Source organism: Monodelphis domestica, chromosome 8 (assembly GCF_027887165.1).
Source record: "Monodelphis domestica isolate mMonDom1 chromosome 8, mMonDom1.pri, whole genome shotgun sequence".
NCBI lineage: Eukaryota > Metazoa > Chordata > Mammalia > Didelphimorphia > Didelphidae > Monodelphis > Monodelphis domestica.
In genome coordinates this window covers 260,117,516-260,133,672 of record NC_077234.1, presented here as the reverse complement: position 1 = coordinate 260,133,672, position 16,157 = coordinate 260,117,516, and the positions used below count along the sequence as shown (strand labels likewise).

Below are 16,157 nucleotides of genomic sequence, written 5' to 3'. Positions count from 1 at the left end.
TCATGCACCAACGGTTTGGGCATGTGAATGGAGATGTGCAGTAGATGTGCGCACCCCTTACCAACTCCACTGGAAGGTCCGTGATTTCATCAGTTCGTGCACTCCTTCAGCCCAGACAGATCCCTCTCCTTTATCTTCGGGAACTCCTATAGTAAACACACCCACCCAAGATGATAAACCTCGCCATTTGGGCACGGTCTGATGGCCAAAGTGACCCACCCGAAAGCCAACGGAACTAATCGCCTGGAGGGCTTTCTGAAATACACATGCTTTAGCCAGCGCTTGGCGGCTGGAAAGGATGTGAAGGAAGGCACGGCAGTGAATTGTCTCCCTATTATCTAAGAACCAGTTGAGCTAAAGGTTTAATGCATAAGAGTTTCATTTTGTTTAGATTTTAATTATCAGCCACCACAGATAGAGAAGAGGAGTTTTGGTCAACTTCCTGTTGGACGGTCTCTAAAATGTAAATAGAAATAAAACAGCCCTTTGTGCTTGAAGGGCACATTTGCTTCTTTACCGCAGCATGGCTTGGACTGTTTATTGCTTTGACAGTGATAGAATGTTTGCTAGCAGCTTCTACTCACACGTTTCCTGACACCAGGTTTTTAGACACTGAGCAGTCCACTTTGGTCATTCTACATATTCACAATAATGAAGTCCAAGCATGAACTGATTCACTTTTAGCAAAGAGTGAAGCAATTATTTGGTGCTCCATTAACAATCAACAGAACTCCAAAGCACTCGAGTATCAGATAGAAAACTAATTCATTATAGAGTAGTCATATTTTGCTATTTTTTCTAGTTGAGGGTTATTTAATTAAGTCTTCACTGCTCAATTTTGTCTTTTTAAATTCTTCCCAAATGAAGTCTTTTTTAAAGACACTTTTATTAGGACACAATAAAATGATTTCTTACTCTGAAGCAAATTCAGTTAGAAGTAAAATAGGAAATGAAGGGTCGTATCCTTCAGGGAGCAGGTCGCCAGCCGTCCTCTTAGAACTGATTTTAATTGCTTTACCGGGAGTTCTTGAAGCCTGAAAAAATGATACGGAAGTATGACGATGTATTAATAATGTGTTTTTGATAGACCTGCTCAATGATCTATTAATACCATTGTTTCCTATGGTCTTATTGGGTCTTTTTCTTTTCTTGTATTGTATCAAAAGAAATGAGAACTATTTTTGAAGATGTGCCAAATAATCAGCAAGAGTTTATTACGTGCCTACTATGTGCCAGGAATGAATGATTAAAGAAATGGCAAAATATGAATTTTGTTAAAAATGAATTTAAAAAATGAATTTGAGATTCTAGGAGCCTGAAAAAAGTGAACGTATATCGCACTCAGAGTAGGAAGTAAGATCATCATTGGGCTACAAAAGATAGAGAGCCTTAGCGCTTCCATTCCTTCAGTTATTCCATTTACAAAAGTTTGGTTTGTCTCTAACATTCTTGCCACATTAAGAAATATTCACTTGCAGCTGCTTACTTTGTTCTAGTGTCGTCATTCAAGAAAGGACGGCTGTGGAGGCTCACACATGTGAAATGGCTTAACCCCTACCTTTGGGATGATCATTTTCTCCCTGTACACTGATCTGTTTATTCCATTGAACCCATATATGAAAATCACTTGTAGACTGATTGCTTTGTCCACTTCCAACACATCTATTAGCCTGAATGGCCTCCACATCCAGGGGATGTTCTTCCATGTTGCTTTATTATCGTTAGGAGATTATAAGTAGCAAAAAGAGGACTTGGTTTCCATGATAGCCAGATGTTGCAGAAGTCTGTAACTCAAGGTGAGACAAAGCAATCACATTTCCAAACCTTGTCTCTTCTGGAGGAGAAGTCAGAAAATTGGCAGCAACAAAAAACTGACAAGATTGAAGAGATTGCTCTTCTGAAGACTTGGATTATTCCTGCCAGGTCAATAAGCCTTGGAGTCCCAAAGACCCGAGTTTGAATTCTGACGAGATACTAATAGACAAGTGAGTTAGTCATTAAGTATTTCCAGGTTACTTTCTAGGACAATATGTTAATCTACATCAGCACAGACACCACAAACTGATGAAGCCCTCGAGCTCGGCTTTCTGCTGCTTCCTCACAAAAAGGAATCTAAAAGAAGTCCCTCAAAACGAACCACACTAATGTGAAATAGAGAATGAATTTTTCCCTTCATCTTATATTTGAAATATTCTGTCTCAATTCCCGTTGTATTGCTGTGAAATATTATATTTTGCACTGTATTATCATGCTATAATGGGGAAGCTATTTATAGCCAATTCTATCCGCAACCAAAACAAGCTTTGGGGCTAAAATGCTCTGAAGATCCATATTATATTACAGAACATATTATTATACTGACAAATCTGTTTTAAATAGATGACATGAAATACCGTACTAAGAGGAGCAAGTGAGAACCTTCATAGTCTTCTTAGTTTTTACTCAGTATTGAATTATCTTTCTCATATTTTGTCCACGTTTCTCGAGACCTCAGAGCTAGGGATCACAAAGCACTTGCTAGTGAGTCATTTTTATCAATGCTTTTCTTTCTTAATTTTTTAACAGTTACTTTTCAAAGAGGTGACGGAGGACTAATGAGCAATGGGAGGTATGCTAATTTGTTTGTTTTAATGCTATTGTACTTTTAGCCACGAACAGAAAAACGCTAAAGGAGCAGGTTATTATGGTAATAAATGACCGCTTATAAGCCTAAGAATTCTAGAAGGAATTCAATGCCTTACCAAAAGGTTTAATGCACTATCAGCGGTGCACTTTAGAAGAATCAAGTCCAGATGTTTTATATCTCCCAGATGCCCAAGAAGAAATTAGTAGTAAATATCACAAGGAAAGTGTTCATTTGTTAGCAGGATGTTTATTGCATTAATTAGACATTAGCAAATGAAGTTGCTGTTGTTTACTACTCCTTATTGGCTCTCGCTAAATTGCTACGAGTGAACAATTATACATAATCAATCACAAAATAAATGATTCATGGATGATGAATACGGTATAGATTGATAGGCCTGGATTCCATGGCTTTACTTACCCAACTGAAATTGATAAACCCTCATAAGCTCATCTATTCTCATCTATGTTCTCTCCGTTTTAAATATGGAGATTGTAATTAAGCTGGCAATAAGTTCCAATCTCCTATTCAATCAATATTTAGCAAAAAAAAAAAAAGATAGAGCCTAATGAGAGCTGGTGGATGCAGCAAAAAAGCTGTTGGATCGTCTCATTGCAGTTTCCATAGAAACACATGTTTCTCTTAGGGATTATGCCAGAAGGGGTCTATGGGAAGAAAAAGAAAGCGCAGCATTCCTGAATGTTGCTATTTCTTTGGAAATTTGCTACTAAATCGAAAAGGAATCAAAATCTTCTTCTCATTTTAAAGGCAAAGTTTCCTTTGTTTATTATGTCACAAGCCAAACTGCATCTTAGAGTTTGGAATAGGCATTTGGGAGTCTTCTTTGTCCCTTTAAAACGCCAGCATTTTCGTACACCCTTAGGATGTTGCAATTTAAAAACATGATTTATTTTATGAATATAAATAACTTTCATTAATTCTGTTGCAGCCCGTTTGTCTCTAAAACAACAAAGTTAGCTTCTAAAAGGGGTGACAGTCTATCAAAGACAGACATAGTTGTGATCCGAAATGAAGCTGTTGTTGCCCAAAGTCCTAGAAATGGCTCGATACTGAGCAGTCAGTTTGAGTGATTGTTCCCTCGAGGTGGGAATTTTTATTCAGTCTTAGTTTAGCTTTCTTCTATGATACAGCTTTCTGCGTATTTCAAGGCAAGACGTATGCTAGCTTTGATGATGCTTCCATTTTCCTGAAAAAATGTTTGTTATATATCAATAGTGAACTATTTAAGCTCTTTAATTTCTTTAAATCTCCATAATTTTAATTAAAAAAAATTAAATCCTATCTTCTGTCTTGGAGTCAATATTGACTCCAAGGCAGAAGAGCAGTAAAGGGCTAGGCAATGGGGGTTAAGTGACTTGCCCAGGGTCACACAGCTGGGAAGTATTTGAGGCCAAATTTGAACCTAGGACCACCCATCTCTAGGCCTGACTCTCACTCAATCCACTGAGCCATCCAGCTGCCCCCATTATTGTATTTTTAAAAGTAAATAAAATGTTTCTTGTTTTAGCATTTCTTATTATGGGGGAAAAGTGATAAAACACCTTTTTCAGTTAACATTCACAATTCAAATGGTTTTAAGTGTTTTTTCCCCCTATCCCATTTCAGCCGACCAGGGTTACTAGATGCCAGTGACCCTAGTTATCCTTGGCTTGCAGACTCCTGGCCAGCCACCAGTTTGCCTGTGAACAGTAGCAGCAGTGGGCCAAATGACATTGGCAATTTTGGTCGTGGAGGTGAGTAGGTTATGGTTTTCAAAGATAATTTTTTTTCATTTAAACTGTGGTTTTCCAAGGATTTTTCTAGTCACAATTTCCCCATGATCAAGAAGCATCCCTTTGTTAATGAAGACATTCTCATAAGATTCTAGAGGATATTGTGTATCAACTTAATTAATGCCATTAAGACCTTCATCATCTGTGGGAGGCCCTTAATAAATGTTAGTTTATTAACTGGCTGGTCTCTCAGCTTTCTCTACCTGAGTACAGGGCTGTTCCTTCTTTCTTTTATGTAGTTCCTATTTAATTCTGGACCCTAGATGCCTAGGAGGAAAGTACCTTAGTGACACTGTCTCCTATTTCTTAGGTTCCACCAACATCAAATCTGAACTTCTTTCATTTTCTTACAGGGAGAAAGAAAGAAAGAAAGAAAGAAAGAAAGAAAGAAAGAAAGAAAGAAAGAAAGAAAGAAAGAAAGAAAGAAAGAAAGAAAGAAAGAAAGAAAGAAAGAAAGAAAGAAAGAAAGAAAGAAAGAAAGAAAGAAAGAAAGAAAGAAAGAAAGGAAGGAAGGAAGGAAGGAAGGAAGGAAGGAAGGAAGGAAGGGAGGGAGGAAGGGAGGGAGGGAGGAAGAGAGAAAGAAAGAAAATAAAGGAAGAAAGAGAAAGGAAGAGGGAGAGAGAGGAAGGAAGGAAGGAAGAAAACTATTGACAGATGACTTGTTAGTTTAATTAATAGTTAATTATTTCTAATTTTTACATTAGCTAAATTTAGATTAAATTAGAATTTCTTCACCATCATAACAATAAGACTAGCTCATATTTATATTGAAGTAGTTGAAGTTCCCTTCCTCATGACAATGACAAATACCAATTTATCTTAACAATTAAAAACGTTAAAATTTCCATGCTATCATGAGAAACAATTTTTCTTCTTTAATCCAATCTTTTCTATTTCAAAATATTTCCTTAATGATACTTATTACCATGAATATGTTTTTGCTATATCTATTTTATACTCTGCAAAAACAATTCAGTGAATATTTATTGAGTGAAAACCATGCTCAACACACTGTACTAGGCATTGAGCAATCTAAGTACATTGTAAGTCATCAAGTCTTGAATCCTGGTTTTCTTCGTTATATCTAGAGCCCATCCAATTCCTCACCTGCTTAAAGAGTAACTGAGAATTCTTAGTTAATTGTACCAACTTTCACTTCCAAGGATCCATCTGACCCCCAGTAGTCCCACTCCCACTCCCTTCATCCTCATAAATATGAATCTGTGAACTAATGTGATAGAAGGAAGTGGAAGGGAATTCTTTGAACGTCTCAGTAAGAAAATCAGAGCACTTCTCATCCTGTTTGACACTCCGTTGCCTCATTCCACTACGTTACTTATTTATTGCTTTATTTTGAACTGGAAGAGTCCAATCCTGTTAGGCAGAGAAAAGAAAAGAGGTTCTCAGCTATATAACTGGTTCTCATTGTCAACCCAACAGCGAAGGACAAATCGATCCCCACAGATTACTCACTTGTGGGAGCATTGATTTCTATATGTAATTGGATAAATTAAGTCATCTTGAAGGCAGGTGCATAATGAATTTATTTGTTCATTAAACTGAAACGCCGGTGCAATAAATGGAATGAGATGAAAATAACAATTTGGATGAAAGATGTGTAAATCAGCCTAAAAGTGTCTTATACATAAATTCTGCAATCGGGCCCTTGTACCCTTTTAACTGGTACTGATTTTCCACCTGATTGTATCTCTATCAAAAATATGATATTTACCATATATGCATAAGGTGTATGTGTGTGTGTGTGGGGGGGGGGGTAGATACTTATACATGTGCTTGTTGTTTCCTCAAACAGAAAGGAGGTTCCTTGGGCAAAGAAACTGTATTATTTCATGTTTACCATTTGAATCTCCAACACTGCTAGCGCAATACCTGGAATATAATGGGTTCTTAATACTTAATTAATACCATGGATACAATAAAAACTGCTTCAAGATGCTAAGAACTCACTTTGTCTATGTGGGATTTAGATACATTTACTCTCAGCCAAAGATTCTAATTTCTATATGCAGAATTCAGAATGACAAACATTCACCATAGAATTCCCATGCCAAGAAAGTAATTTTACACCCTTCCAAAATGATGCTTTAATACAAATTATCTGTGTTTGCTTTATCTGGATTTCATGCTATTTTAAACCTTATGCTTTTCATTTAAATATATTTTTAGGATGAATTTAAATGATTTTGCTTTAGAAAATTTTGCTGCAGATAACTCTGCAACTTAAAGATTTAGATAAGTCAAAGGTTAAGTAAGCTGCTCAGCGTCACACAGCGTGTATGTGTCAGAGGTGGGATGTAGACCCATTTTTCATGGGTTTGAGAATGGCTTTCTAGCCACTACATCATGCCGCCATGCGCCACATTGCCAAGAATATCACATCTTTCTGTAATGGAAGTGCCCTCCAGTGTGAGTGTAGAATCCTGCTTGGTTTCATATTATAATAGCAGGTTCCCACAATTTCTAAGTGTTTCTTGGCCCTAGCAGCTCACAACCACCATTGGAGAACCCTTCCAGAAAAGGGAGCTGCCATAAGTATCTCTGGTGTCATAGACCTGTACTTCTTGGTACTCGAGAGCCAAGGCTAGCGGAATGTTTGAGTCTGGGATTTCTGAGCTACAGACGGACTAACACTGATCCAGGGTCTTCACTAAGTCTGGAACCAGTATGGTGGGGTACTAGAAGCAGAGGCCTTGCTAGCAGCTTACCTAAAGAATGGCAAACTAGTCCAGTTCACAAAAAATGAAAGATTAAAACATAGTCACCACTAGTTGTTGGGACTGGGCCCGTGAGTGACTGCCACATTTCCAGACTCGGAGAGGCAGAGAGGCAGGAAATTCTTCTGTCCTTCCACCCCCCCCCCCAAGGGGGCTGATAGATTCTAGCCAAGGAAGAATTTTATGAATTATATTGAACTGCTTTTGTGAGAACAACATCCCAGCATTTACCAGTTGCATCTTGGATCCAAGTTATCTCATCTCGAGTATGCTGGCCACTCACTAAGCTAGGGCCCAGGGACATTCAACTTTCTTTTTCTGTATATTTCATTAATGTAATGAATTAAAATGTTAACAACTCCGACAAAACTTCCTGACCATAAATTATTGAAAGTTGCTCTTGTTCTCACTGCCTTCCCTGTGAAGAGAAAGATTTACTGGCGAGAGACAGCTGATATGAATTACAAAATACATTATAAAAGTGGTTCAGGATACAGAAAATGATCAAATGCAATGTTTTGAGGCTTGATTTTTACGCTGGCAGCATTATAGATTGAGACTAATTTCCTCATAACAAGAGTCAACAGCATAAATTACCTTCCTCATCACGAGATTTCTGTCTCTAGTTAAATCATCTTTTAAAAATGAAACAACTTATTCAGGAACGTTTTCCTTTTACTAAAACAGTGCAATTTGTCCCATACAGTACGATATCAGTCTTCTCATCTGAATTAAAGTCAGATATCTGGAAAGCAAAACCTCAACAAGAGCTGCAAGTGATGCTTTTGAAAGATTGGGCATCTAGTTAGCCATTCTTGCATGTCTTCGGAGAGGAAGTCAAAGGAGATGTTTTCTGTGCTTTGGAGATTTATTGCTCTCATCGTTTACAAAACGCCCAGACAATTCCATGGGTTGTGACACAAAATGTTCGTTAGTTGTGAAATATCCTAAAGTTCTTGTCATGGCTGAAGGTCCTAGTAGTGGGCTGAGGAAGGGCATGTGTGGGAGAGGAGAAATGATTTCAGGCAGTGAGACGTGAAGGGCAGTGGGTAGCCCTGTCCCAGGTGCTGATAGCTCGGTGATGGCTGTACATCAGCTTTCCTTCACTGGCTCTGCGAAATGCAAACATGCGGATGGCACATCCACTTTCCATCTTAAATGTCCATGGATTCAGGCTCCCTGCGCGTCACTGACTTGTTTCCTCTTCCCATGATCCTCACAGATGTGTTGCCACCAGGGCCAGGCCAAGGAGATAAGACCGCTACTCTGCTTTCTGATGGCGCCATTTATAGTAGTATTGACTTCACCACTAAAACGACCTACAATAGCTCCAGCCAAATAACACAGGCTACACCCTATGCCACCACACAGATCCTGCACTCCAACAGCATCCATGAACTGGCTGTTGACTTGCCTGATCCTCAGTGGAAAAGCTCAATTCAGCAGAAGACGGACCTGATTGGATTCGGTTACTCTCTTCCTGATCAGAACAAAGGCAACAACGGTGAGTCAGCTGGAGTTCACATCCTATCATCTATGCATGACTTAGGAACCAGGCATTGTGCTTGACTTAATGACTCATTATCAGGTTTTCTACCTTAAAACACTAGCATGTGTGCAGTCCAAACACCGCCACCACCACTGCCACCACCATCACACGCCACTTGTAGCCTCTCCATGTTTTCAGTTCTTTTTACATAATCAACCAACCATCAGTATTTTCATTAGGAAAGACTAGGCTAAAACCCAGAATTCTCCACTGTCCCCGCCATCTGCTTCTGACTTGCTAACTGCATGATCTGCATGGGCTTGTGCTATGAACTAATCACATGATGCCACTGTGATCTTTGCCCTTTAACCCTTAGCCTTACTTTACATCCCTGACTACCGAATGGCTGAGGGATTGTCTAATAGAATGCCACACAACCAGTCACAGGATTTCAGCACAACCAGCTCCCACAACAGCTCAGAAAGAAGTGGCAGCCTCTCAGGTTGGTTCCATTACAGTAAGGAGAAATGCGTGTTTTTCGGCAGCTTATAACCTATATTGCCATTAACAATGAAGTGAAATTACTCATATACCTAATACTATAACTACATCAACTATAGCCATTGCTGTTCTCGGGCATTTATCATTTAAAACTGTGGCACTGACCACAACTCAGTATTAGCCAGCATGGCTTTGTTTCTGTTTCTTTGAAGTCTGCACTGCGCTCATTTATGTGCAACCTGTATAAGATTTTCTTTTTTATGAAAAAAACACTGGACCCCCTCTTCCAACACTTTTCAAAATATCCTGGAAGGGTTTTGGACTCCACCTAAAGGATTTGAATGATCCTGAGACCGAGGACAACCTTATAGCAAGAACACTATGAACTGCGTTTCAGAATAATTGCAATTTTTGTTTCTAATAATTCCAAAATGCTTCAATTTATTTTCTGTTCATTTTTGGTTTTAATGTAAGTTCTTATATTCAGCCTTATAAGAAGACTATTTTTCTTTTTAATTCTAGTAGTTTTATTTTTAAAATTTTTTAAATTTAATTAATTAATTTAGAATAATTTCACATGATTATGGTCAAGACCTATTTCCATATGATTAATATTTGCTCCAATCATATCCTGATCAAACCATCTGATGAAGGAAATGTCTTTCTTCTCTATTTCCACTCCCACAGTTCTTTCTCTGCATATGGAGAGTGTTCTTTCTACCAAGTCCCTCAGAATTGCCCTAGCTCATTGCATTGCTACTAGTAGAGAAGTCCATTACATTCAATTGAGACTCAACACATCAGTCTCTGTACACAATGTTCTTCTGATTCTGCTCTATATCAATTTCTGGAGGTCCTTCCAGTTCACATGGAAACCCTCCAGATCATCATTCCTTTGAGCACAATAGTATTTCATTACCAACAGATACCACAATTTGTTTAGCCATTCCCCAATGTAAGGGCATCCCCTCATTTTCCAATTCTTTTGCCACCACAAAGAGCTCAACTGTGGATATTTTTGTACAAGTCTTTTCCCTTATTATCTCTTTGGGATACAAACCCAGCAGTGCTATGGCTGGATCAAAGGGCAGACAGTCTTTCAGCGCCCTTTGGGCATAGTTCCAAATTGCCCTCCAGAATGGTTGGATCAATTCACAACTCCACCATCAATGCATTAATGTCCCGACTTTGCCACATCCCCTCCAGCATTCACCTCTTTCCTTTGCTGTCATGTTAGCCAATCTGCTAGGTGTGAGGTAGTATTTCAGTATTGTTTTGATTTGCATTTCTTTAATTTTAAGAGATTTTAGAACACTTTTTCATGTGCTTTTTTATACTTTTGATTTCTTTGTCTGAAAACTGCCTATTCATGTTCCTTGCACATTTATCAGTTGGGGAATGGCTTGATTTTTTGTACAATTGATTAAGTTCCTTATAAATCCTAGAAATTAGACCTTTATCAGAAGTTTTTTTTTATAACCCCCCCTCCCAATTTTTTGCTTCCCTTCTAATTTTGGTTGCATTGAGTTTGTTTGTACAAAACATTTTTAATTTAATGTAGTCAAATTATTCATTTTACATTTTGTACTATTCTCTATTTCTTGCGTGGTCTTAAATTCTTTCCTTTACCACAGATCTGTCAGGTGTACTATTCTATGTTCATCTAATGTACTTATACTTTCCTTCTTTATATTGAAGTCTTTTACCCATTCTGAATTTATCTTGGTATAGGGTGTGAGATGTTAACCTAGACTTATCCTTTGCAATACTGTTTTTGTCAAACAGTGGGTTCTTGTCCCAAAAGCTAGGATCTATGGGTTTATGCATACTATCATGCTGAAGGCATTTACCCCAAGTCTATTCAATTGATCTCCCCTTCTGTCTTTTAGCCAGTACCATATTGTTTTGATGACCACTGCTTTATAGTACAGTTTAATATCTGGTACTCATAAGCACCCATCTTTCATGGTGTTTTTTTCATTATTTCCCTTGATATTCTTGATCTTTTGTTCTTCCAAATGAACTTTGTTATAATTTGTTCTAATTCAATAAAAAAAGTTTCTTGGTAGTTTGATAGGTGAATAAGTAAAGTAATTTGGGTAGAATTGTCATTTTTATAATGTTAGCTCCTCCTACCAAAAGAGCAATTAATGTTTTTTTTTTTTCCAATTACTTAGATCTAGTTTTAACTGTGTGGAAAGTGTTTTGTAGTTGTGTTCATATGATTCCTGTGTTTGTCTTGGCAATTAGATTCCTAAAAATCTTATATTGTAACATTTAAAATAGTGTTTGCCATAAACTGTAACAGATAAAAGAGTGGTTGCCTTAAACTGTGACCTCAAAGATATGTTTTTTATATTAAAAATAAAGTGGTCGCCAGGGAAAAATTCCCAAATATGAAATATACCCAAGTCAGCTGGGTTTTTAATGGAGATTTTAATTAATACAAATAAGGAATTAATGAAAGAGAGAAAGAGGAAACAATGAGAAAAGAGATAGGTCAGCCTAGGCCAATCTAGGCCAGCCTAGGCTTTTAAGCCTTAAGAGAGAGATCAGTCAGTTTTTTATCCACTCACCACAAGATTTGTCCCAAGCAAGATTCTAGTGTTCAGAGAGACACTAGTTCAGCTTTGGCCAGCTCAATCCTTCTAGATACCTCTTTTGAACTCCTTTTAAAGAGAATTTTCTCCTATGTCACCTCCCCTAAGTTCTCACATCTACCAATCACAGTAGACATTTTCCAAAGGACTGACCATTCTTAATTCACACCTGAGTAGACTAAACTTTTGAGTAATTCACACCTGAGTAGATTAAACTTTTCTGGGAAGACTAAAACTTCTGAGTAAGTTCACACCTCTTTGCAACTTGCAAGTTTGCAAGTTGCCTGACCTTCATAGGTTCTTTGCACCTTCCTAAAAATAGAGTTAGCTTAAGACTTTTGCCTCACTATAAGTATGAGTTAAGTACTTTTTCATTGTTCAGTAAAGAGTTTACAACTTTATCTTCCCCCAAAGTATGCCTAAGTATGGGTGGAGTAGAGTTCTCACATTCCTGATCAAGTACCTTCAATGTTTAAAATGGGGAATGGTCTTAACCAAGTGTTCTGAAGTAGGGTCTGAGAATTTTTAAGATTCACAATATCATCTAGGATGATTTTAAATGGAATTTTTCTTTCTAACTCTTTCTTGTGAGTTTTGTTGGAAATATATAGAAATACTGATGATTCACTTAGGTTTATTTTGTATCCCACAATTTTGCTAAATATGTTGATTATTTCCACTAGCTTTTTAGTTGACTCTCTAGGATTCCTTTAGTAGACCATCATATCATCTGCAAAGAGTGATAGTATAATCTCCTCATTGCCCATTTTAATACTTTCAATTTCTTTATTTTCTCTAATTGCTACTGCTACTATTTCGAGTACAATGTAAAATAATACAGGTGATAATGTACATGCTTGTTTCACTCCTGATCTTATTGGGAATGCTTCAAACTTATTCCCATTACAGATGATGCTTGCTGATGGTTTTAAATATATACTGTTTATTATTTTTAGGAAAGGCTCTTCTGTTCCTATACTTTCTATGTTTTCAATAGAAATGAGTGTTGTATTTTGTCAAAGGCTTTTTCTGAATCTATTAAGATAATCATGTGATTCCTGTTGGTTTGCTTGTTAATATGGTCAATTATGTGGATGGTTTTTCTAATATAAAATCATCCTCCTATTTCTGATATAAATCCCACCTGATCATAGTGAATAATCCTTGTGATATCTTGCTGGAGTCTTTTTGCTAGTATTCTATTTAAGATTTTTGCATCTATGTTCATTAAGGAGATTGCTTGTTAGTTCTCCTTGTCTGTTTTTAGTCTGCCTGGCTTTGGATTCAGTTCCATAATTGTGTCATAAAAGGGATTTGATAAAACTCCTTCTTTGCTTATTTTGTCAAATAGTTTGTATAATATTGGGATTAGCTGTTCTTTGAATGTTTGATAAAATTCACTTGTGAATCCATCTGGCTGTGGAGATTTTTTCTTAGGGGGTTCTTTGATGGCTTTTCTGATATGGGATTATTTAAGTATTCTACTTCTCCTTCTGTAAATCTTAGCAATTTGTATTTTTGTAAATATTCATCCATATCACCTAGATTGTCATATACGAATATGACATATAATTGGGCAAAATTGTTTTAATGAATGCCTTAATTTTCCATTCATTAGAGGTGAGGTCACCCATTTCATCTTTGATACTGTTAATTTGGTTTTCTTCTTTCCTTTTTAAAAAAATCAAATTAAGCAGTACTTTATCTCTTTTGTTTTTTCAAAGTACCAGCTCCTAGTCTTATTTATTAATTCAATAGTTCTTTTACTTTAGATTTTATTAATTTCTTCTTTGAATTTTAGATTTTTCAATTTATTTTTATCTAGGGATTTTTAATTTAATCTCATTTTAATTTTCTTTTTCAATTTGCATACCCATTTCATTGACCTCTTCCCTCTCTGATTTGGTGATATATGCACTCAGGGATATCAATTCTCCCCTGAGAATTGCTTTGGCTGTATCCCCAAAACACATAGATTTTGATATGATGTCTCCTAACAGTCATTCTCTTCAGGGAAATTATTGCTATTATGATTTATTCTTTAACCAACCAATTCTGGAGAATATATTATTTAATTTATAATTAATTTTTGATTTGCCTCTCCATGTGCCCTTTAATTATTGGGGTTTTTTGCATTGTTATCTGAAAGTGCTACATTTATTATTTCTGCTTTTTTGCATTTGTTAGCAATGTTTTTGTCCTAGTACATGGTCAATCCTTGTGAATGTACAATGTGCTGCTGAGAAAGTGTATTTCTTTTTATCCATATTTATTTTTCTCCACACATCTATTAACTCTAATTTTTCTAAGATTTCATTCACATACCTTACCTCTTTCTTATTTATTTTTTGGTTTGATTTATCTAGATCTGAAAGGGGAAGTTACATGTCTCCCACTTGTATAATTTTACTATATATTTCCTCCTTAAGCTCCAATAGTTTCTACTTTTAAAAACTGGGTGCTATTCCATTTGGTCCATGCATGTTGAGTACTATTTCCTCATTGTCTATACTGCCTTTTATCAGGATGTAATTATCTTCCCTATCTCTTTTAATCAAATCTATTTTACTTTGGTTTTGACAGATATTATGACTGAGACTCCTGTCTTTTTCTCAGTTGATGCCCAATAGATTTTGTTCCATCCTCTTACCTTTAGCCTGTGGGTGTCTACCTGCCTCATGTGCATTTCTTGTAGACAACATATGGTAGGATTTTGTTTTCTGATCCAATTTGCTATTTGCTTCCATTATATGGATGAGTTCATCAGTCATATTCAGAGTTATGATTACCACTTGTGTATTCCCTATCATTTTATTTTCCTCTCTTAGTTCTGCCCTTTCTTCTTTCACTATTTTCTTCTACATCAGTGATTTTCTTTTAATCAGTCCCCCTAATCTCCACCCTTATTTTAATTTCCTTCCCACCCCTCCCTTTTTATTCCCCTCTTATTTTTCTTTTGGGTCTCTTAAAATTCCCTCCACTTTGGTACTCTCTGCCCCACTCCCCCACCTTGGTTTTTTCCCTATCCAGTTCCCTGTAGTGTAAGATAGAATTCTATACCCCAATGGATCTAGATGCTCTTACCTTAAAGAAAGGATTCCACTGAGAGTAATGTTTAAGTATTACCTATTAGCTCTCTCTTCCTCTCCTTCTAATAGTAATATTCACCTCCCCCTCCCATGCATGTTTATGTACTTTTATTTTTACTATTTTTCTTCTTCCGTCAAGTTTCTCTTAGTGTCATCTTCTCTTCCTTCCTTTTTTTACATGTCATCTTAAACCACTCAGTGCTCCAACCTCTAACTTTGGATAATTCTTCTAACTACCATGATAGTGAAAACAGTTTTTGAGAGTTACAAATATCATTTTTCCATATAGGAATATAATCAATTTGACCTTACTGAAACCCTTAAATTTTTTTTTTTGCCTTTCTAATTTACCTTTTTATGGTTCTCTTGAATTTTCTATTTGGACATCAACTTTTTCATTTAGTTCTGGTCTTTTCTTTAGGAAGAATTGGAAATATTCTATTTTGTTAAATGCCCATACTTTCCCCTGGAAGTGCATAGCCAGTTTTGATGGGTAGGTGATTCTTTGTTGTAGACCCAATTCTCTTGCCTTTCTGAATATTATATTCTAAGCCTTGAAGTTCTTTAATGTGGAAGCTGCCAGATCCTATGTAATCGTGACTGGGGTCCTGGATATTTGAATTGTCTCTTTCTGGCTTATTGCAATATTTTCTTCTTGCCTTGGAAGCTCTTGAATTTGGCAATTACATTTCTTTTTTTTTATTTATTTTGTCAATTTAGAACATGATTCCTTTGTTATGAGAATCATATTCTTTCCCTCCCTCTTATCCTTCCACCACTTCCTATTACCAATGTGCAATTCCACCTTGTTTTACATGTGTCCTTGATCAGAATCTACTTCCATGTTGTTGATGTTTGCACTAGGATGATCATTTAAAGTCTATATCCACAATCATATCCTCCTTGACCCATGTAATCAAGAAATTGTTTTTCTTCATTGTTTCTACTCCCACATTTTTTCCTCTGGATATGGATAGTGTTCTTCCTTGTAGATCCCTCTGAGTTTTTCAGGATCACTGCATTGCCACTAATGGAGTAGTCCATTACATTCAATTGTACCACAGTGTATCAGTCTCTGTGTACAATGTTCTCCTCTTTCTGCTCCTCTCACTCTGCATCAATTTCCTTGAGGTCATTCCAGTTCACATGTAATCCCTCCAGTTCATTATTCCTTTGAGTCACCAACATATACATTCAGCTTTTCCCCAATTGAAGGGTATTCCCTCATTTCCCCTTATTTTCCAATTTTTTTGCCACCACAAAGAGCACAACTAAGAATATTCTTTTATGGGTCTTTTTTCCTTATTTTCTCTTTGGGATATAA

General features: G+C 36.6%; 1 protein-coding gene across 16 annotated transcripts in view; it reads left to right on the top strand.

The window, feature by feature from the left end:
* The window catches only part of ROBO2 (roundabout guidance receptor 2), a 608,856-nt gene that overhangs the window by 524,593 nt on the left and 68,106 nt on the right, over window positions 1-16,157 (top strand). For 10 of the 16 annotated variants that reach the window (XM_056807273.1, XM_056807267.1, XM_056807265.1 and 7 more), the window contains 4 exons: window positions 2,566-2,608; window positions 4,253-4,380; window positions 8,377-8,658; window positions 9,020-9,145. In XM_056807273.1, the coding sequence (XP_056663251.1) occupies window positions 2,566-2,608; window positions 4,253-4,380; window positions 8,377-8,658; window positions 9,020-9,145 (579 nt within the window). The remainder of the gene's footprint in view (window positions 1-2,565; window positions 2,609-4,252; window positions 4,381-8,376; window positions 8,659-9,019; window positions 9,146-16,157) is intronic. The other 6 variants (XM_056807276.1, XM_056807277.1, XM_056807269.1 and 3 more) reach the window with 1 other exon arrangement.